We start from the raw sequence: 22808 nt of genomic DNA on the forward strand, positions 1-22808 counted from the left end.
CCCATTGGTCCTTGGCAACAAGTGCATTTATTGTTTGGGCACCCTTCAGTCTATCATTCTCCTTTTTGGTAAATATTTTCCATGGAAGTGAATTAGCAAAAAAATCTTTGAAAAATCTTTCCTCACATCAAACAGCCTATTGTTCTTATGCGCCATAAAGGGAATTCCTCAAAGCATTATTAGAATGGTATTAATCCCGTCACAATTAGACAGATAAATGACATTTGAAGAATAAAATCAATCTAAATATTTCATGCAGTCATTTCAAACAAGAAAGGATAAACAGTTCAGAGAGTATAATGTCAAAGTGTTCCAACCCAATAAAACCATGAGAGCAAAACTGAAAATGATATGCCATTAGATTACACAAGGAAAAATGCTAAAGACCCTTGTTTTAGACCTGATGCAGAAGTGACTAGATTGCAGAAAAAAACCCAACCAGTTTCATATGATTCTATAAGCTACACCTCTACTATGTTAAGAGACCATAACAGACTTTAAGACCATAGGTCCATAAATGAGAATCGAAACAGGAACTAAAGGCAGCAATTACCCAGGCTGAAACTTCCCAGGAGGCCGAATCTTATGTATCAAAATCTGCAATTTTAATCATCAGAAGCCTTTGGAGAATTCTCGGGCGTGTTCAAAACAGCGGTTTTTTTACCTTTGTGCGTGGTTACAGCTCCTCGAAACTCGTCTACAACAGAGGCATCCTTGAATTTTAAAGCAAAAGTAACCAGCCCATCCTTAACTTCACCAGCACTATTCATACATGCAAAAGTGATGCCTCTTTTTTCCATATCGGTGAGCTTCATGTCTGGGTAAAGACTAGCATTCAAGATCAACCTATAGTTACCCCTAGCCCTCATCACAAGCCTGGCTCTTTCTGCACCTGTGGTAGAGACATTCACTTTCAGCTCCCCTTTCCCTCGTTCTTTCCACCCCCCATCTAGATACTCAAACAATACTGCGTCAGAGGTAAAAACTGCCTTTTCATTCTCTTCCCCTGTTTCAACGTTCACCTCCTGCATCGATGGCTGACCACTCCCCTCAATTTTAGTGACATTCGATGTCGAAGTGCCAAAGGAAGGGAGAGGTATCTTTTCATTCTTTAGACCGAAAAGAGGCCCGGAACCCCCACCAAATGGAGAGCCATTTTTTGGAATTGACCCAAATGAAAACGATGAACTCGAAAACCCAGTTCCAGCAAGTCCCGTAAAGGCATTCTGGGTGCTAGACAGCTGTTGAAATGAACTCACGGGCGCAGCTACCGCTGCACTATTTTCTTGGCCATTAGCTTCTTTAACTTCATTCTCAGTTTCCCCTCCTCCAGTTTCTTTTCCATCACTTTTCTCGGGTTTGCTTTCCTCTTCAACAGATTCTTTGGCCTCCTTGTCGCGTTCATCTTTCGACTTTTTATTGCTCTCATCAGTGCCGTTTGGTTCAATTGTACCAGCCCCTTTTTCAGTTTCTTCATCATGAGTGTCTTCCTGCACGACAACACTATCTACCTCCTCGGAAACTCCTCTATCACCAAGATATTGATGCTGGTCAGTGGCACTAGTAGTCTTTGCTTCACCAGAATTAGTCTGAGGTACTAAGCGGATCCCGGCAAAAGGATTGGAGGAGGCAATCGGAGAGGGTTGATGCCGGCGCACCTTAACAATCCTTCTGGATGCCAACACTTCATCGCTGGCTTTCTGAAAAGTCCCAGTCTCTTGTTCAGGGGCATCATTTTCATCATCAAGACCCGGGTTGTCCCGAGATAGTTCTCTCCCTGCAACCCTCTTTTTAGAAGGAGCTACGGCATTTTCTGCATCCCCCATTGTGAATTTAAGAGGAGAGACTAAGAAGTAGCGTCCTTTATGCTCTTAAAAGGTTAAAAAACAGAGCAATATACCAGCACCTGGACAACAGAAATCATAAATCACTGAATATAACATCACCAACCAAATATGGGAAATATGAGTGAGAAAACAACCAAGTAATCAACAAGATTCTGATCCTTTCAAAGAATTAGTAACAATAGAATGGAGTAGATGGAACAACTTTTAAAGCATCACTGAAGAGATTGTGGGAGACAGAATAGAGTAACAACAGAATTAGTACAAGCATGAAATGTTTGATATAATAGCTTTAAGACTTCGTGCAATATTTCTTTGTAAAAAGGGGCATAAATGGCTTTGAACTTGTTAATGAATAGAAGAATCTAGAGTGCAATAATTTCATGACAAATAAATAAAGACACTAGGCACCCTTTAAATGAATACAAACACTAAATACCAAAATGTTAAGCAACAGAAACCAAAAATAATAAATACAACATGATATTATGTGCAATAGTTCCACAAAGACGGATAAAAACACATTATTCCATAAATTGAGTTTGAAGAGGGAATAACAGTGTAAAACAACAGAAAGAGGAAATCCCTAACAAAAATGGAAATTCTCAACTCAACTCAACTCAACAAAGCCTTTGTCCCAAACTAGTTGGGGTCGGCTAAATTAATCCTTTAGAAAAATTTCATGAAGAAAGTGAAAGGACTAACAAAAATGGAAATCACTAACAACAAACTGATGTTTCTTAATATTCTTAAAAATCCGATTAATAAATTGAAAATCACTAACAACAAACTGATGTTCTTAATATTCTTAAAAATCCAATTAATAACTTGGAAAATCTTGACGGGTTATTCACGACGACCTGATCGGTTTATCAACCTAAAACTCAAGAGGAACTAAAAACGATTTTCGAGTTGAGATAAAAGTTCATGCTTCCATGCTCAAGTCTCACATTGCTCCAAAACATCCAAGTAGATTTTTATCTCTCAAACACCAGACCTAGCAGATATCTACTCATTTTATTTTATTTTGAAATGGCAATATATTGAAAGAATGGAACCGAGATGGTCCACAAAAATACAAAGAAAGAGAAAAGTTACATCAAAAGGAATATCCACTCATTTTTTATTAGGTTTCAAATGGAAAGTCTAGGATAAATCACTGCTCCGAAGTCTCTGTCAAGCTGTTGGATGGAATTACAAGGAGATCCACTGATCCAATCATCAGATATTGTCAAGACAAACAATTTTGCAATTACCAGTATACAAAAACTGGCCTATCAAATGATGAAATATTTAAACTAGTAGGTAAAATGTGTTATTCATACCACTGTCTAAGAACTCCTTTGGTCAATCATTGATCGACTCGCAAGAGAACCCAAGAGAAAGTATGTGTCAGGTGAATGAAAAATTATTGCTATGGGAAGGGATAAGAATACAGGCAAAGATTGAAGGTGAGGGGAAAGGCAAAGAGAAATTATGTTTTGAGAGTATAAAAATTATTGTTATGGAAGAGATAAACATAGAGGCAAAGAACAAAGGTGTTATGCCTGAAACAAGCGAATAGAAACACATCTTTTCATGAATGGCTTCAGTAAGAAAGAGAAGAAAGCATTTAGAAAGCATGTTGACTATGGAAGAACTAGTGGAGGAGGAAGGATTGAGGAGGAAATTATAAAATACTATAAAAACCTATTTAGTAGGGAGGAAAAATGAAGACCTAAGTACGAAGGGTTAAGCTTAAGACAATTGTTGTCAAGGGAATCAAGTGAGGTGTTGGAAGTAATGTTTGGGAGGGAGGAGGCGAGAGAAGCTGTGTTTTCAATAGAAAAATAAGGCTCCTGATCCAAATGGCTTCACATTTGCATTTTTTCAAGAGATGGGAGTTTCTAAAAGGTGACATTATGGATGTGATGGAAGAATTCTTTGAAAGAAGTATCCTAAACTCGAGCATCAAGGCAGCGTTTATCACATTCATCCCAAACGAGGGATTTAAGGAGGTAAAGGATTATAGACCAATGAGTCTAGTGGGAAGTGTATACAAGATTTTAGCCTAGACTCGGGAAACAAGGATAAGGAAGGTGATTTGAAAGATTACATTTCCTTTCTAGGGAGCTCTGTCGAGAGTAGACAGATTCTTGATGGGGTACTCGTAGCCAATGAATGTTAAGAAATATGGAAGAAAGAGAAAAATATATGAAATAGACTACAAAATTGATATGGGAAAGGCTTATGATCACGTTGATTGGGATTTCGCTGATAATATCCTTAATAGGATGGGCTTTGGAGGAAAGTAGTGTGGATGGATGAGAGCATGCATATATAAAACCCTAATCCCAATTATCATTAACAGCTCCCAAGGATATTCTTCCCTAGCTCAAGGGGTCTACGACAAGGAGATCCTCTCTCTCTCCTTTCTTGTTCACTATAGTAGGGGAGACTCTTATCCACGGATAAAAATAGACGTAAACTTTTCCACATCTTGAGTTTCAATCCAAATATAACTTCAACCCATCTCAGTATAATCTTGAGTTTTCTTACCTGCTCTATTTTTACCTTAATGAAGATGAGTATGCCATTAACAAGTTGAAGGTGTGAAACTGACCCAACTCCTCTCATAATAACCCCTTTCTGGAAAGGGAAAGGTTGGAGAAGCTGGAAAATAATTTTGGTGGCAAAGTAGAATAATTTTCTCTTTAGTATTTGGGACTGCCCTTGCGTTGGAAAATATCTTTTTAAGTTAGTAAGAGATAGAGGTAAACATTTTACAAATGCTGGGGGGGTGTTATTCTTGAGGAGCGCTTTGTGTCACAGTTATGCAAGGATAAAAATGTATGGGCACAGTCCTACAGGGAATTTCATATTGAAGTCAGCTTTTTCGGATTGCTACTACCACATAATAAAGAATCATTTCTGTGGAGGAAAGTTTGGTATGCCCCAGTTCTGATAAAGGCCCGAGAATTTACATTGACTGCAGTACACTTGCAAATGCAGTGCATAACAAGGGCAACAGCATGGAAGGAATTAAGTGAGATCCAGTTGCATACATAATCATGGTACAGGCACTGTAGTACTTAACATTTACTAGACCTGACATCATATGCGTAGTAAGTCAGATCTATCAATTCATGCATGATCCAAGAGAAGAACAACTTTAGGTGGGAAGAAACATCATGAGATACATTTGTGGGAATGTGGGATACTGGACCAAGGTTTTAAATTTCAGCCGAAATACTGAAATTCGGATTTCAGTCAAGACTGAAACCGAAATTTCAGTCAAGACTGAAACCGAAATTTCAGCCAGTCCAAATTTCGGGAAATTGTAATTTTTTTTAAAAACAATCCAAAATTTCGGCCGAAATTTCAGTTTCGGCTATGTCCGAAACCAAAATTTAAAACCTTGTACTGGACTACGGATTGCACTATGTCAAACGTGAAAACGGAGGAGTCAAATATAAGGATTTTCATATGCAGATTGGGAAAGAGATACAAACACTAGGAGGTCTATTACTGGATTCTGCATAATGATAAATGGTTGCTTAGTGATAGAGGGATTTTCATATGAAGATTGGGGAAAAGATACTGCCACTAGGAGATCTATTGCCGGCTTCTGCATAATGATAAATCGTTTTTTAGTGTCATGGAACACAGCAAGAAGTAATGTACAGTTGCAAGATCCAGTGCAAAAGCTGACTATAGAGTGATGGCATCCACCACTGCAGATAGAGATAACATGAGTGAGACATCGTCTATAGGAGATCCACATGTACCCTAACTCCTCCACTGCTCTTTATCGTGAAAATCAGAGTGCGATAAAGTTATCTCAGGAGTCAAGATCCAATGTTTAATGCTAGGACGAAACACGTCAAGATAGACTCACCTTATACGAGAAAAGGTGGAAAGTGGAGAAATATGTCCATTATTTATCGGAAGCAAAGATCAAGTTGCAGAGATATCTTCAAAAAAGGGCACACTAGTGGTTATGGACAAGCTACATTTGTATCAGAGCACACGTGAGCTAGAGGGGGAGTGTTAGAGAAGTAAAAAAATACTACTTCTATGTTAGTACTGTTCATTAAGGGTATAATGGAAAAATACATTGTACTAGCACAAATATAATTAGAAATCACATTGTAATCACTGAGAATTACTCTACTTGCTCCCATATGATTTTCCTCTTCTCTTCTCTTCACCTCTTCACTTGATCAAGGTAGACTTTTCAGACAGCCTTGGCGAACAAGTCTGGGAATTACCTGGTTGGAGTGGATAATCCAAATCATTTGTTCATCCAAAAAACGGCGATGTTTCCATTGTCTATAGAGCAGGAGATGTTCTCGAAAAACAAGAGGAATTCATTTGTCCAACAGTACCATATGTGAGCCCCCATGCCTCCATTGACCAAGCCACAACTCTTTTCATCCATCTCGTACTTAGAGAAGATTACCTGAGCCCACAAGTCAATTTTGGGGTGAAATAGACTCCACCACCATTTAGCCAAAACAGCTGACTTTTGGCCTCAATGCTTTTAATTCCAAGAACCCCCATCCCACATTTGTTGGAACACTTGTTGGCAATGGATCAGATGAACTCTCAGATAAGGGGGCGCATCATTCAAAGAAAATTTTGGATTTTCTAATGCAATTCTCTATCAGAGGGGGAATATGGCACACCGATAGGAAGGTTGCCCTTAAAGAGCGTGATCTTGCCAATAGCAATAGGTATCTACATTGCCAAGATTCCCAACTTAGTTTGGAGCTTTTCCACCACCGGGTTCCAATCAAGGGTGCAGATGCTACTAAATGAGGGTAATGTTGGCCTAAATGACAACTCAACAAACTCAGAAACAGAGTACATGGAGGAGAGTGAGGAAGAAAAATCTGATAACTCCTTCAATATCTCAACAAAGGATACCACCGAAGGTTGCAAAGAAGCTCGAAAGAAGTATCATGGGCGGATGAGCGTCATCTAGTCAATCTGGTCCCAGTTGAGCAAGAGGACAATGAAGAAGAGAGTCCAGAACAAGATGAATCAAATGAACCATGCCAGGAAGTTCCAAAGAAAAATTGCCTAAGACGCTCCCAAATAGCCCAACATACTCTGATCAAGCTACCCGATTATGTAACTCACAAGTATTGAGCAGTTCGAACTCTTAGGTTTAGTGTCTGTCTAGCCCGAGTTTTGGATCTCCCTCTCTCATGTGTTCGGGATGGTGTGTTGTGCCCGTAAATGTATCATTTTTCTCTTTATCTAATAAACCAGTAGGGGTCCCTGCCAAACCCTAGCTTACCCATAAAAAAAATTACCCCCTATGAGACTCATCGGCAAAAATCCTTAATATCTAAGGCATTTTTGTTTTAGGGTTTAATGAAATCAAAGAGGCATTGAAAGCCTCATAAGTTTCCTAACAGTATAAGAGTTCTTCCATAACCTGCATGATATCACTAGCAATGATCTCCTAAAACTCGTAGAAGAAGCGGAACAATAAACCATCGAGACCCGGAGCTTTGTCTCTCACAAACTTCATCTTTAAATAAGGCAACGTCTAGACTCGCCTGGAAGCTCTCAAGGAGGAAGGGCCTGTCACCACAAATCCATGATCTAATCTCTCGCAGACCTTAAAGATGATTGGAAGTATTTGACAATTTCTTCCTCAAGGACACTCCTCCCAATCGGCAGAAAAAAAGGAAATGATCCAAACGATAGAGAATCAACTCAACCTCACAGCTAGACCATGTATACCTACTTCCTTGAAGACTCTTATCATTTCGCATATATTTCTATGAAAATCAACATATCCAAACCACGTAAATTCAATTTCCTTGGAAATCTATTTCGAAAAGAATTTGCATCCAAACACTTCCTTAGTTAATTAGTTGCGAATCTTGTAATTTGCAACATTCACGGCATGGTTTAAATGAACAAAATAAACTTAAATTAATAAATTAATGATATATGAAAACTTTGCACTTAAATTTGTAATTGTATTGCATTTAAGTGCCGTTCCTATGTTTCAATTAATTCAAACCATACCAAGTTGTGTTTTATACTTTACTAGCCTTTTTATTGTTTACATTTCTTTTGGAATAAAATGGGCCTTATTACAAAGAGGAAGAGAAACAAAAAAAAAGGATCAGAAGACCGAACAAAGCACAAAGAAAGAGTTGACTGACAAAGCACAAACAAGTTAATTTGGATATTTAGTTATTTCTTCTTCTTTTGTTTTCTTTTTTTAAATAGCAGCCAATTATATTAATAAAACACGACTGAGACGGTCAAATACAAAGAGACACGGGGAAGAGAGCAAAAAGAGAAAGATACAACATAGAAAATACAAAGAAAAATGAAACATAAGCGAATCAAGGGGGAAGATCATCGAATCGCAAGCCATATTGGATCTTCCGCTACTGTCTTTCAGCACGTTCGCAGATCTGCAAATGAAACTGCAAGCAAAACGATGAAAGTATATTGGTTCTACGAACTACTTAACCAAGTCATGAGTTGATTCAGACCCTAATCATGCCTGAATAGAGTTTGGAGATTTAACAACCTTACACTAACCAAAACAACAGACTTAATACAAAATTTGAGAAAATACCTGATATTCTTTGACTGATGATTCAGCAATATGTCACGAATTTAGAACTTAAGAGGCAAACTCAATGTTTGATAACTAAACTAATCACAAAAATGAGCTTCTAGATTTCCGTATGTAAGGGATTCTTGCGAATCTTACCTGGTGGACAGAAGTTACGAAAGTTCTGAAGGAATGACAAGGAGGAGAGTAAAATGTACTATTTAGTTGTCTAGGATGTAGTTTGCATGTCAAAGAGGGAAGGGGGCTGGGGATTTGAAGGTTGAGGGAGATGAACAAATTGCTGCCCAGCATATGACTATGAAGAGGTTCAATAAGGACAACAAAAATATTATGGGCTGAGATGATTGTGAGGAGGTAAGGGCTAGCCCAATGTCATTTTCAGTCCAATAATTAGTAGTGGACTGAAAAACAAAAAATAGGGGCAGCAGTAAAGCCTATTCTCTAGCAAATCCCATATACAAATCCCATATACAAGCAAATACGAAAATTTCATATACTAGCAATTAGCAAATCCCATATACTAGCAAATCCCAAAATACTAGCAAATTCCATATACAACAGTTTCAGATTTAAGGCCCTGTTCGTTTCAGAATTTGACAACCGATTGTGCTCCCAAAATGCCAAAAGCCCAAAACCTATTTGGAGATTATGACAACTGATTGTCAGCCCTAAATAGGTTTGAGGCTGATAATCAGTTGCCAAAATCTCAAACGAAAAGGGCCTAAGTTTGGAGATTATGACAACTGATTGTCAGCCCTAAACCTATTAATCTGAGGAAAAAGGTTTGGGGAACACAATCAGTTGCCATAATCTGAGGAAAAAGAAAAAAAAAATGGGAGAGAAAGAGAGAGAGAGAGAGAGAGAGAGTTGTATACAGAGAGAGAGAGCAGTAGAGAGGGAGGTGAGAGAGGGAGGTGAGCGAGAGAGAGAGAGAGATACCTTTAAGAGAGTGGAAGGGATAGCCGGAGAGAGAGCCGGAGGTTCCGTCGGAGGAGGGAGAGCCGGAGCGAGATTTCTTCGGAGGAGGGAGCCGGAGGAGAGCCCGCGGGAGATTCCGTCGGGAGAGGGAGAGGAAGAGGGAGAGAGATATGAGTTAGGGTTTGAATAAAACCTAATTCGTGCAAGTTTTAAGGGTATTTTTAAACACCCCCCACCTTTTACTCCACACAACCCACCCCATTACATTGTATGTATGTTTAACCCCAGACTTTTACCCCCCACACCCCCCTAACTTAAGTTTTTTTTTTAAATAAAAAAGTTAAACGTGTCGGGTCGGGTGCGTGCACCACGCACCGGATTCACAAAACAATGTTTTTTTTTAAAAACAATCTCTAGGGTGCGTACCCGGGACGTACCCGAGCGTACCGGTACCGGATACGCACCCGACACGGGTACGACGGGTGATTTTAAGTACCTGTGCTTCATAGATTCATTCATTTAGCCAACCTCAACTAGTTTGGGACAAAGGCTTTGTTGAGTTGAGTTGAGTTGAGTTGAGTTGAGAATTTCCATTTTTATTAGGGATTTCCTCTTTCTGTTGTTTTACACTGTTATTCCCTCTTCAAACTCAATTTATGGAATAATGTGTTTTTATCTGTCTTTGTGGAACTATTGCACATAATATCATGTTGTATTTTTTATTTTTGGTTTCTGTTCCTTAATATTTTGGTATTGAGTAAAGCTAGGGAAACCGAGAGTAGGACCTAAAAGGGGACCAAACAAATTGTTTCATGCCACACATCACTAATGACGTGAGCAATCCCTTAAGTTAAGGGAAATCTCCAAAATGTAAATTTTTCTTTAACACGTGGCATATTCTCATTGCAGGTCCCGTTTTAGGTGGTACTCTAGGTCTCCATATCATTTTCCTTTTGGTATTCATGGTTTTAAATTTCCACCGAAATCCGAAATTTCGGATTTCAGTGGAGACCGACACCGACACCGAAATCGAGTAAACCCGAAACGGTCATTTATTTCGGCCGAAATTTCGGTTTTTTCAAAATTTGACCCAAAAAATATGTTTTTTTAATATTAATTTAATATTTCACTGAAATTTCGACCTAAACTACCGAAATTTCGGTAATTTCGGCTGAAATTTAATATTGAATAAAATATTAGTTTCTGGTCAAGTACCAGATTTCAACTGAAACTTCGATTGAAATTTCAAAATTTCACGGTCCGAAACCGGTACCGAAACCGAAATTTTAAACCTTGTGTTTGTATTCATTTAAAGGGTGCCTAGTGTCTTTATTTATTTGTCATGAAATTATTGCACTTTAGATTCTTCTATTCATTAACAAGTTCAAAGCCATTTATGCCCTACAAAGAAATATTGCACGAAGTCTTAAAGCTATTATATCAAACATTTCATGCTTGTACTAATTCTGTTGTTACTATATTCTATCTCCCACAATCTCTTCAGTGATGCTTTAAAAGTTGTTACATCTTTCCAATTATTATGAGTAAGGGTGGCAAAATTGGCGGAACCGTTTCGGTTCGGTTTCTGTTTGGTCAAATTTCGGTTCGATTTGGTTTGGGGGTCAAACCAAAACCGAACCATTGCCACCCCTACCTGTATTGATAGGTTCTATCGAGAGTATTTTCGTCATTAGGAGGACCTTATTTCCATCAATTTTCTGAAGATCGCTTTTGAGAAAGAGCACTGCTATGAAAACCCCCAAAACCAGTGGGCATTGGAAGGAGAATTTCGAGGTAAATAAGTTCTTTCTTTTCTATTTTGTTACATCTTTCCTTTTTTCCTGTCGATTTGATAGATTTTTTTTGGGCGCTGATATGCCCCCCCCCCCCCCCCCCCCCCCCCACACGGCTGGCTAACGTTTCCCACCATTTGTCCGGTCTCTCTCTCTCTCTCTCTCTCTCTCTCTCTCTCTCTCTCTCTCTCTCTCTCTCTCTCCACACACACACACAACAGGAACAGTTGGTGGGCCCAACAGAAACCGTTGATGGAATGGTGGGCCCATCTTTGAACAACGTAGGCCCCGCCCATACCACACCATAGGATAATCCGTCCATTTGATGAGCCATAAAAGTAAATAGGTTGCGTCCCAAAATATTATTTTCATAGGCTGATCCTAGCCCTCCGATCTAAATAGAAACTGCATCTTATGCAACCTCTATAGATTGTAGGGTTGTGATCATCCTACGGAACTGATTTTTGGGGCACAACCTATTTACATTGTGGCCCATCAAATGGACGGCCCGGATCATCCTATGGTCTAGACGGTACACTTCATTTTAAAAAATATGGGTGGGGCCTAAATTGGTACGAACCACATCATAGGATGATCCAAACCATGGACGGCTTGGATCATCCTATGTTGTGGATGGTACGCTTCAATTTGAAAAATATTGGTGGGGCCTACGATTGGGCCTTAATGTTATTGTACGACCAACTCCATAGGATTATCCAAACCATGGACGGCTTGGATCATCCTATGTTGTGGATGGGCCTTAATGTTACTGTACGACCACAAGATGATCCAAACCATTCATTTGATGGGCCAACCCTTCTTGGGGCACAACCCATTTACGTTATGGCCCATCGAATGGACGGCTCAGATCATCCTATTGTCTGGACGGTACACTTCATTTTCAAAAATATGGGTGGGGCCTAAATTGGGCCTTAATGTTACTTTTCGAACCACACCATTCGATCATCCTATGTTGTGGACGATACACTTCAATTTGAAAAAATATCGGTGGGGCCTACGATTGGGCCTTAATGTTATTGTACGACCAACTCCATAGGATTATCCAAACCATGGACGGCTTGGATCGTCCTATGTTGTGGACGGGCCTTAATGTTACATTACGACCAACTCCATAGAATCATCCAAACAATTCATTTGATGGGCCATAATGTAAATAGTTGTGTCCCAAAAAATAATTTCCATAGGATGATCACAACCCTACAATCTATAGAGGTTGCATAAGATGTAGTTTCTAGTTAGATCGGAGGGCTAGGATCAGCCTATGGAAATGATATTTTGGGACGCAACCTATTTACGTTTATGGCCCATCAAATGGACGGTTTGGATTATCCTATGGTGTGGTATGGGCGGGGCCTACGTTGTTCAAAGATGGGCCCACCATTCCACCAACGGTTTCTGTTGGGCCCACCAATTAATCCTGTTGTGTGTGTGGAGAGAGAGACCGGTCAAATGGTGGGAAAGTGACATATACGTTAAATCCTAACGTTTAACGTTAGCCAGCCGTCAAGGGGGGAAAATAGCCTACAAGAGGGGGCGGGGGGAATATCAGCGCCCTTTTTTTTGTTTTGGGTTGTAGGTTTTCTACCTTCAGTTGGGTAGGGTTTGTTCTTTGGTGTCTTTGTGTTACATGTTTGGCCTTTCATTTTCTTTGTATTTGATTTATATTGTTTTGTTATTATTTGCTATAGGTGGGTTTTGATTTAGCTTGTTTGGATGCCAAAAGAACTTGGGGTTTCTTCAATTAAAGGAACCATGAAGAGCAATGATCCAAAGGTAGTTTTTTTTTCTTCTCTTCAATGCAAGTGGTTGTTGTTTGAGAGAGTTTATATTTGACGTCTATTTGTATTATTGTGAGAAATTTTAGAATATCTTTAATTGGTTCAGTTTGATATTCTACTTTGTGTTCATGGAAAATGTGATATTGTTTTTTTTTTTTCTAATTCCGTTCGTTTTAGGATTGGAAGGCTTGAATCTTCGGTACATTTGAGATTGGTTGCATTCCCTTTTGTGGGTTTTTTTTAAGTTGGAAATTTGGTCATTTTTTGTTTGTTTGTTTTGATAGTTGGAATCTAGTATTTAGCCTTTTTGAGAGTAGTCACATTCCCTTATGTTTGATTTTGATTTATCTGTTTTGTTGGGTTTTTTTTGTTGTTGTTGTTGTTGATGTGGTACAGAATGTTTGATTTTTTTGTTGTTGATTTTGAGAATTTTCTGAAGGATCCATTAGCCGACCCCAAACTAGTTTGAGTAGAGTTGAGTTGAGTTGAGTAGTGTTGATGTGGTACAGAATGTTTTTAAATTCCAGCTTTTGGTAATTCCTCTTATATATGGGTTAGGAATCGAGCCTTTGCTCAAAACCTTCCATTAATTTTCTTGGTAAGCTGGGGTTTGTCTGGACTCTTAGTAGTTTAATAATGTGAAATAAGCCATTATAGTATAAAATATTCTTATTCTACTCGATTCTCCCCACTATTTTGTTCAAGAAGAGAATTACTAGGCAAGATATCATGGTTCCTGACTCTGAAGTGGGAATTCAGAATTAGAGGTGAGTTTCTCTGTAATTTGCCTTCGACTAAGTATGATGGATCTTCTGACGAACAATCCCAAACAGTTTTTTTTTTTTTTTTGCTCACTATCATGGGCACTGGCAGTAATTAGTGATCTCAAAGTTACTTTGGATGTCCATGGACTTTCTACTTCATTTATGAGGACAGCTGCCAGAGATGAGTTTCACCATTTTTGTCATTACTCTCAAAATACTTGGAATTTTTATGTTCCGTTTATTTCTTTAGAAACTAGACTTTAAAACGTTCGATTGAGTATAAATTTCATTGAATTCCGAGTTTAATTGGGTGAGTTATGGTCGTTCAATCAGAGTAGGCTCGCAATTAGCATGCTGAAACAGACGACTTCCACCATTTCTGTCTTAACTCTCAAAATACTAGGAATTTTTAGGTGCCGTTTCTTTCGTTAGAAATTAGACTTCGAAACTTTTGATTCGGGAGCCCTATTGGCGGGGGGGGGGGGGGGGGGGAGATGGGGATTGGCACCCATCCGTGACTGTCGTGCCATCTTGTTGATCTACCTGTATTTTTTGTTTTTGCTCACTGCCATGGGCATCGGCAGTAATGAGTAATCTCAAAGTTAATTTGGATGTCCATGGACTTTCTACTTCATTTATGAGGACAGCTGTGAGATAACAAAGTCAAACAATTTTAGAAGGAAAGCCGGTCGTTGTGGGAACTTCGAGGAGAGTGCTGTGTCTAGTAAAAAATGCTTTTGGCGAGGACTTCTGAGTGTATATTTGATCGTGTTTTTTGGATTGCTGGGAAAGTTTGGTTCCTTATAATTCAGAAATTCCCTTTTCCCGGTGAGCTGTTATAAAAGAAAGACTAGCACCTTGCCCATGCGATGCATTTGTTAAAAATACTGTGGGACCACAATTGTGGTTAAAGAATTTGTTTTTCAAAGCCATTAAAAAAACCTACTTCCAAAGGAAGTATGCACATACATGTGTATATATTGTTAATAACTTTTTATTATATTTAGTTTAATATAGAATTTTTTTTCAACAGAGTACTACATGTTAAAGATATTGATGTAGTTACAGAGGTGATCATACCATTCAGCTTTCCTGCCGACACCTAAAATCAATCATATAAAATTCCTTTGAAAGTAAAAAGCCCATCAGAGCCTGTCAAGTGTCTTAGTTCATATAGATAACAAATGGAAAATTTAAGTAGAGATGAATGGTCTTAATGAGGCTTGGCCAACTACCATTGTAACCACCGCCATCCAAGAGAATAATTGTGTACCCAAGATAAAATAACTGTGAGAAAAAACCAAAAGTCAGTATACTCAACTCACAGTGGACCCTTCCTTTGAAAGCTGACACAATTGAATGCCTCGATATTAATTATTTCATCGTATCTTGTTGTTGCTGTATATTGGGCATGTTAATGTAGAATATCACTGGGTCCATTGTAAATGGGCCTTTGTTAAGCGAAGATTTCATATGATCTGGGAATAGTTAATGTTCGATCATTGGCACGTAAATATGGGGCAAAAAAACTATCTCTTTTAACCATCTATTTCCAGGCTGCTTGAAATTGTGTGATTAGATCGTAAGCACCACCTACACTTCTTTTTAATGCAATACACACCAAAAAAAGAACAAAAAAAAGAAAAAGATGATATTGTTACTAGTAACAAGAAAGGTTGGTCCTCTCTAACATTGTAATTTCTTGTGTTTATCTTCTACCAATCCAATCGCTTCTCCAAATCAGCAACTAAGCTTCCTTTTTTTGAAGAAAATTTTATTGAAAAACCAGAAAGAATAAACCATGGAGCAACCATAACCCAGTTCTCCTCCTCCGTTTGTGCATACGGGCTGGAGCATACCCACACCTCCAAGAGTCCGTGCCTTTGGATGGATGGCGTGCCAGGATAAGATCCGAACTTTTAACCGTTTGAGAAGCCGCCAGGTGCTAATTGTGGATCATTGTGTTCTATGTGTGGAGAATGGGGAGATGGTCAACCATATGTTCCTTCATTGCAGATTCTATGAAGATATTTTGGGTCTCATCCTCAAGAGATTTGGGGTGTCTTAATTCTTTCTTGTTAGGCTCTTTGATCTTCTTGACACCTGGTTTCATGCATCGTGGCCTGGGTAATTTGGAAGGAGAGAAATGCTTGCATTTCAAAAGATCAGTTAAAGGATCAGCCTTCATGTTTTCGCCGATTATCGCCCTTGCGACCGGGATTTTGTTGAGCTTTATGTTTGTCTTCCCCTCTGATCCCGAGGCGATGCTAGAAGGAGTTTTGCAGAAATAAGGAAAGAGGGATCCATTAGTTCCTCATTGGAGTGCGCTGAATCTAAGGAGGGTTAAGCTTAGCTTTGATGGATTAAGCTTTTGCAATCCTGGAGCTATAGTTTTAAAACTCCTCCGCGTTATCGTGGACTCCCCCGAGTCGACTCCCTTTTACCTTGGTCGCGTTCCTTGTTTTGCCGCCACATTCCGCGTTTTACCATACAGAGTCAATAAAAACTCCTTAGACTCTCCCGAATTATAACTGCGTCAACCGAGTACTCGACCATGTCACATCCGCATTTTTAAACACTGCCTGACACATTTGGCATAGGGGACATCCTTAGAGATGAGAATGACACTACGAGACATGCTTTTTCTGCTTCGATACTTAAATGATGTGGTGGTTAGGGCGGTTCTTCAAGGTCTAATATTAGTTCATAGAGGTGACTTGCAGACTGATTGTGGAAGGAGACTTCCTAAATGTAACTAGGTGGATGGAAAGGAAAATCATGTTCCCTTGGAGGTTTATAGACTTTGTGGAGGAAATCAAGGACCGAAAGGAGGGGCATCGGGTCATTTTTCGGTATGTTAAGAGATCGGCCAATAGTGAGGTGAATCGCTTAGCCCTGTTTCAGGGTGGACCATGAGAGCTTGGAGATCTTCGACTTTCTCTCACTTGACCGGATGTTCTCTTTTTCTATTATTATCTTGTTTCCTATTTCTCTCTTTTCTCTCTTGCTTGGACCATCTCGGTCGTTCTTTCAATAAAATTTTCATCATTCAAAAAGGAGAAAAACCATGGAGCGACCATCAACACTACGTTTAATAAAGTTTGAGGAGGGGGGTCTCCATCGTGCTTTAATTTTCTTCTTCGCGCCTCGTACAACTAAACTTTTTGACCACTTCCGTAAATGGTTTATGTAGAGTACTCTTGCTTCATTTCTAAAAATACTGATTTTTTTGAATGGCCTAGAAAGTACCCAATTGGCCAATACTATTTTAAACTTCATTGTTATCACTCATGATTTTCCCTTGTCGTTGAGTCTTCGCTCGTTCCTTTTTAGCTGTACCCCACTGATTTCAAACCATTTAAAATTTTAAATACTTTAGACCATATCTTTGAGTCTTCCTTGTTTTCCTTGAGTGAATCAAAAGGTGACCTACTGACTCATCCTCCACTTTACACATGGTGCATCAGTTCGCTAGTTGTAGCTTTCTTCTCTTTAATCTGTCACATAACTTGATCCTTCTTCTGACCTCCGCCGATGTGAATGGTTGAACCTTGGTTGGAACCGGGTCGTACCGCATTCCGTTCCACGAGAATGCTGGCTCGATCTTTGGGAATAGCGATTTGAAGAAGGTTTTGACCATGAATTTTCCTCCTGGATTTGGTGCCCATAGTCTTGCCTATGCAGTCTTGTGACACGCAACTCTTTTTCCCTTCTACAACCTTCACCCAAAGGTGAGCTTCCTCTGATAGCCAATGACCGGCAAGGCCTCATATTTCCCTTCTATAACCTTCACCCAAAGGTGAGCTTCCTCCTTTCCAAACCTCCAAAGCCATTTTCCTAGGAGTGCAATGTTCATTTCCTTAATTCTTCGAATACCAAGGCCACCACTTTTTATTGGCATGCAGACTTTTTCCCACTTTATCTTTATTAGTTGCAGCTATGTATTTCTCTTGCTTTTCTTCTTTGTTTGCTTGTATTTGACGATCTCGGTTCTTTCGGCTTTAATGAAATTCTGACCGTTTAAAAAAAAAATACAAAAAACGATTTGCTAAATCCTTTGTATTGGTTTGGGATTGTATGAAATCGTGGCTGCTTCTGAAACTTGAGATAGAACCGATAATGTACCATGCATAAATTGTTAGAATGCATTTGCCAAGCGATATTTTTCTCATGAAAAATTATTTAAAATAAAAAAACAAACCAGTAATACTTTTTGGGACTGTGTTCTGTGTAGATGTTATCTCATATGCTTCTTATATTTAACTTCCAATTTCTGGTAACACGGCTGCATTGATGGAACTCACCATGATATGACATGGCAATTGAGATCATGCCTGTGCTTGCTCTTATTTCTACCCATTTGTTTTTCCAGACCCTCTTTCCTCTGGATTACTGTCATCTATTTGATTTCTTGAAAATGATTATTATGATTAAAACAGTAATACCATGAATGCCCTTAGAAACTCCGCAACATGGTTTTTTTTTTTTTTTTTTTTGTGATGCTCATTTATCATGTCTTTGAATATTTTATCGTTCCTTCATGCAGATGCCGCGGATGGAGGACATTCTGAATCTTCCAGTACAGGATCCTCCCTGTACTGAAATTTCTGCAGCTCATATAAACTGGGTAAAGGTAGATGGAGGACGCCAAGGCGGTGATGACATTGCTCTAATTCCCTTCTGTAGAGTGGATGATTTTGTAAAAGGTGAATCAACTAATGCAGAGTGCCCTGCAAGTTTCCGCATTGAGTCAAGAAGAAAACGGTCTGAAGGAAGCATTAGTAAGCCAAGGGTTGACGGCTATCTTGAATATACACTGTATGTATGCCTTCAAGTAACTAATTATTGTGCATATTTCCTATTTTGAACTTGTCTAAATATTTAGTTCATCCATTCTGTAGATATTGGTGTTCTTATGGTCCTGAAGATTATAGGGACAGTGAATCTGGGGTTGGCGATGGTCCAAACATTAAACCAACATCAGGCAAGGGTAGTAGGCCCGGAAGGCGGCACATGATGAGAGGGTGTCTCTGTCATTTCACCGTGAAGCGCTTGTACACTCGGCCATTCCTTGCACTCATTATCTACAATCAGAGAAATCATGTTGATAAAACTGGGGCACCCTGTCATGGAATATTAGATAGAGATGCCGTAGGAACCCGAGCCATGTATGCTCCTCGGATTTCAGAGGAACTAAGACAAAGAATCACGTCGATGCTTTATGTTGGGATTTCTTTGGATAACATTATTCAACATCACATTGAAGAAGTGGAGAGGCATGGTGGGCCCAGCAACCGTGATGATTTTCTCACTCGAAATGATGTCCGAAACATCGAAAGGGTTGTTCGACATTCAACATATGAGTTACATTCAAATGATTCATATAGCATAAAGATGTGGGTGCAACGCCACCAAAAACATGTTATTTTCTTCCAAGATGCCTCATCTACGGAATCATTTATTTTAGGAATACAAACGGAGTGGCAGTTGCAGCAGATGTTCCATTATGGGCAAAACAGTTCCATAGCTTCTCATTCAACTTTTGGCTTGAATAAGTTCAGGGTATTTGAATTTATTTCTCTCATATATTATTTCATTAATAATGATTCACTGTCAGCTGATATTTGGTGCTGCATTTTCTGTTGACAGTATCCTTTGTGTACTTTATTAGTTTTTGACTCATGCCAAAATGCGATACCTATTGCATGGGTCATTTCATCTAGCTCAAATAGCCAAGATATCCAAAGATGGATGGGGGCCCTTGTTGATAGAGTCCGAACAAAGGACCCTAGATGGAGACCGCATGCCTTTTTAATAGACGACCCATCTCTTGATGCATCTGTTATCAGGTTCTTCTCCAACATCATCCCTTTTTTTGGTAGTATTGATTCAAAATACATATTATGCTGAAATGTAGCTCAACGTGCAGAGAAACTTTCCATTGTCGGGTCCTATTATGCCTTTGGCATGTGCGCAGAGCTTGGATAAGGAACCTGTTAAAGAAGTGCTGCAATTTTGATGTGCAAAGAGAAATGTTTAAGCACCTTGGCCAGATTATATACTGCACAAGGAACAGCCCAAATGTCATCGATACTGTAGAAGAGTTTATGCAAATTTTTGTTGATCAGCAGGCATTCGTGGATTACTTCAATAACAGCTGGCTGCCACGGTTAGGTAGTCTATCATGGTTGACCTCTTGATCTTTAGATCAAGGATTTAAATGTTGGTTTCGGTGTCGGTTTCGGGCACAGCTGAAACCGAAAATTTCGTCCGAAATCATGTAAAATTCGGAAAAACAATTTCGAGATTTTACAAGATTTGGTGGCAATTTTGGCGAAATTTCGTATTTCTTTATGTACTTTCGGTGGCGGTCCCGGCCGAAATTTCAAACCATGCTTTGGATGTGCTGTTTCCCATATTTTGTTGTTTAGTTCTTTTCTTGTCTTGCAGAGGCATGGGTCAGTGGAGTGAGGACTCTCCCTATGGCAAACCTAGAGTTGTATGCTGCGATTGAGTCCTATCATTTGAGACTGAAAACCAAACTATTCAGTGACCTTCATGCTAGTTCTTGGGTGAGGGTTGACTGGCTAGTCCACACTTTGACTGCTGAATTCCACTCCTTGTATTGGTTTGACCAATATGCTGAAGAAAGTGGTTTCTTTAGAAATCTGAGGGAAGAGTCCCAACCAAATTCCTGGCGCCTGGCCTTGCACATAGCAGAATCTGATGTGATATTGGATGAGGAAGACCTCCGCTTTGTAAAGGTTGTTTCTCAATCTGACAGGACCTTGGCATATACTATCTGGAATCCCGGGTCAGAATTTTCACTTTGTGATTGCCAGTGGTCAAGGATGGGCAATCTTTGTAAGCATGTAATTAAGGTGGGCATCTTATGTAGGAATCGTCAAGTTGCAAGACCATCATTAGCAGCCCAAACTTATCGACAGTCATTACTTAGCCTTCTCCAAAACCCTCCAGATGATCCTGTTGTTCTAGAACATGCTATTTTACATGTTAACCGCTTGCAACAGGACCTTAAGGGTTTGGAGGACTTATCCAATAATGGGTTGCTGCAGCCTCTGCTACCCTTTGAAACAAGTGCCCATGTTGCCGATAATATTATGTCCCAACCAAACGTAGCCGTTGATAGGGCTCCGAAGATGAAGAGGCCCAGAAATATGAGCCCTGGAACAAATGAGCAAGTGCCCATGGGGCTGACCAGCACTCAGATGAGAGAGGTTCTTAATTTACATAAAGAGCCTCAGGGACCTAATCAGAGGAACACCGTCAATGACCAAACTCTTGTTGGTAATTATTGTATGGAGAATGATATTGACTGATAAAGTACCTTTGGTGAGTGCATCAGTTACTATTCACATCTCTTTCTTTTTCCTTTTTAAACATTCTCTTAACCAGAGATTGTTTTCTGTTACTGTGGATGGTGTGCCTTGGTCATTGAATCTTTCACTTTGTCAGGGTATGGCTGGAGTTGAAATGCGTGAGTGATTATCACAGAAAAGTGAGTTCTTTACATTTTCTGAAGAACAAGTGTTGTTGAGCTTCATTACTTGCACTTGGAGGGTTTCCGATGCGGCTCTGGAGAAATAGTCTCTTGTTTGTCGGTGATGATAATGGGCATTTTAACTGATTGTGAAGATATTGTGTTTCGGCTGAATTTTTACTATCATTCATGCTGAAAGTTATTTTATAAATCAGAATCCAAGAAACTGGTTTGAATGAAGGCCAGAACTAGCAGTATTAAGTGGAAAAGCTTGGTTTTGCTGGCATGGTATCTATTCTGGTGGTTGTCTGAGGTACATTTCCTGGAATTTTAGGTTTTTGATTTTTTTTTTGTCAGCAGTGTGCAAATCAGTTCTAATATCTAATGATAACTATTAACTTTTATGTTCTAATGCAGCAGTTGCACGGAGGTAGACACTGCAAAGTGACTTGAACAGGTCTAATTTCTGTCCAAAACCACACTTTAACATGCTCTGCCCTTTTTTTTGGAAAACAAGGTTTTGGGCCTTTTGAATAGTGCTTTTGTAGTAAAAAAACACTAGTCATGGCTCATTGGTGGATGGACTTGGGGCGGAGTGGAGTTAAGATAGGTTTGAAGCTGGCCTGATATGGGGAATGTGGATCATTTGGAGAGGTGGTGGAAGAAATAGGTATGATAGATCGTAAGAAAGGCTCCTTGCCGATCCTCATGGCTGAAGTGGCTTTGGATCTCTTAGGACGGACGTTGGTTTGAGGCATTTTCTATATCCCTTCTTGCCCCTGAAAAATTAAGGTCACCTCGCATCCTTGAACCGATAACCATCATTTGGCTAGCCCAACCTCCTCTATCGGGGAGGAATTGATCCAGTAATGACACCAAAGAATTGGGCAAGCTAACTTGATTCCCCGTGACTTCAGGAAAAAAGGACCAATTCAATTCTTGGATCCTGAATCTATTTGCAAATATTGAATTTCTTGGCTTGGCCCAAGAGATCACATAATAATGGTAAGTAGTTTTCTTTCTTGTTTGACATTACCTTTACTAGTACTTCTGAATTATCTTCTCTTTCTTTTGGTTTTTAGTTTTAACCAAAGATGGTAGATTAAGCCATACATGACTTTGACTGCAGGGAATTCTGAGGGAGATCTACATCCTAATCTTACACGTCTATGGATTTTGCATATAATAAATACCAAACTGTGGAATTTCCCCATTTTTTGCCAACTGAAATTTCACAGATTGCAAGCGGCTCGCATGAATCGGACCTTCCCAGTAGCCGGTGAGCTTTGATAATTATGTTTTTTTAATGGCGCATTGATAATTATGTTTTATTTCAAGAGATGAATGAATTTCTGCAAGTTCTTAACCCTATAACTGGTAATGCAGTTTGCAGTGTTGTTGCAAAACTGAATTCTATTGTGTAAGGAATAAAATGAAAACAAGAAATGGATATTTTGATGTTAATCATTTAGCCGAGTATTGAATAGTAGTTTGAAGTGGGAGAAGTAAGATGGGATTTGAATTTCTGCATGTGGAAGTGATATCCGCACTCCCTTGTTTTGATAACTGCATTTAAATTAGGGAAATGAATTCAGCA

The 22808-nt window shown here is 39.3% G+C and overlaps 2 protein-coding genes across 5 annotated transcripts; one reads left to right on the forward strand and one right to left on the reverse strand.

The window, feature by feature from the left end:
• Nucleotides 1-230: 230 nt before the first annotated feature.
• Nucleotides 231-9542, reverse strand: LOC143847278 (nuclear pore complex protein NUP50A-like). The gene is made up of 2 exons (XM_077356065.1): nucleotides 9376-9542; nucleotides 231-1906 (listed from the first exon to the last, which is right to left on the reverse strand). Exon 2 carries the CDS (start codon nucleotides 1824-1826, stop codon nucleotides 606-608), a length of 1221 nt encoding a protein of 406 aa, XP_077212180.1. The 5' UTR covers nucleotides 1827-1906; nucleotides 9376-9542; the 3' UTR covers nucleotides 231-605.
• Nucleotides 9543-12689: 3147 nt separating this feature from the next.
• LOC143847287 (uncharacterized) lies at nucleotides 12690-22678 on the forward strand. 4 transcript variants are annotated; one of them, XM_077356091.1, is made up of 11 exons: nucleotides 12690-12763; nucleotides 12857-12941; nucleotides 18257-18528; nucleotides 18612-19272; nucleotides 19360-19559; nucleotides 19640-19884; nucleotides 20161-21063; nucleotides 21187-21229; nucleotides 21427-21524; nucleotides 21629-22216; nucleotides 22341-22678. In XM_077356091.1, the coding sequence occupies exons 2-7, from the start codon at nucleotides 12882-12884 to the stop codon at nucleotides 21048-21050; spliced, it is 2328 nt and encodes a 775-aa protein (XP_077212206.1). In that variant the 5' UTR covers nucleotides 12690-12763; nucleotides 12857-12881; the 3' UTR covers nucleotides 21051-21063; nucleotides 21187-21229; nucleotides 21427-21524; nucleotides 21629-22216; nucleotides 22341-22678. The 4 variants fall into 4 exon arrangements, with proteins under 4 accessions (XP_077212206.1, XP_077212212.1, XP_077212190.1 ...); XM_077356097.1 differs by having other exon boundaries at nucleotides 21632-22216; XM_077356075.1 differs by having other exon boundaries at nucleotides 21187-21524.
• The last annotated feature ends 130 nt before the right edge of the window (nucleotides 22679-22808 follow it).

The sequence above is a fragment of the Tasmannia lanceolata genome, unplaced genomic scaffold (genome assembly GCF_043159265.1).
Source record: "Tasmannia lanceolata isolate RefF3 unplaced genomic scaffold, GAP_Taslan_0.1 ptg000003l, whole genome shotgun sequence".
Taxonomy (NCBI): Eukaryota; Viridiplantae; Streptophyta; class Magnoliopsida; order Canellales; family Winteraceae; genus Tasmannia; species Tasmannia lanceolata.

Bases quoted from the DNA above. Each gene is read 5' to 3' on its own strand.
- LOC143847278 (XM_077356065.1), bottom strand. From the start codon at position 1,826: ATGGGGGATGCAGAAAATGCCGTAGCTCCTTCTAAAAAGAGGGTTGCA.
- LOC143847287 (XM_077356075.1), top strand. From the start codon at position 12,882: ATGCCAAAAGAACTTGGGGTTTCTTCAATTAAAGGAACCATGAAGAGC. The intron at 18,529-18,611 runs GTATGTATGCCT...TCCATTCTGTAG, and splicing joins GGCTATCTTGAATATACACT to ATATTGGTGTTCTTATGGTC. The intron at 19,273-19,359 runs GTATTTGAATTT...TTCTGTTGACAG, and splicing joins TTGGCTTGAATAAGTTCAGG to TATCCTTTGTGTACTTTATT.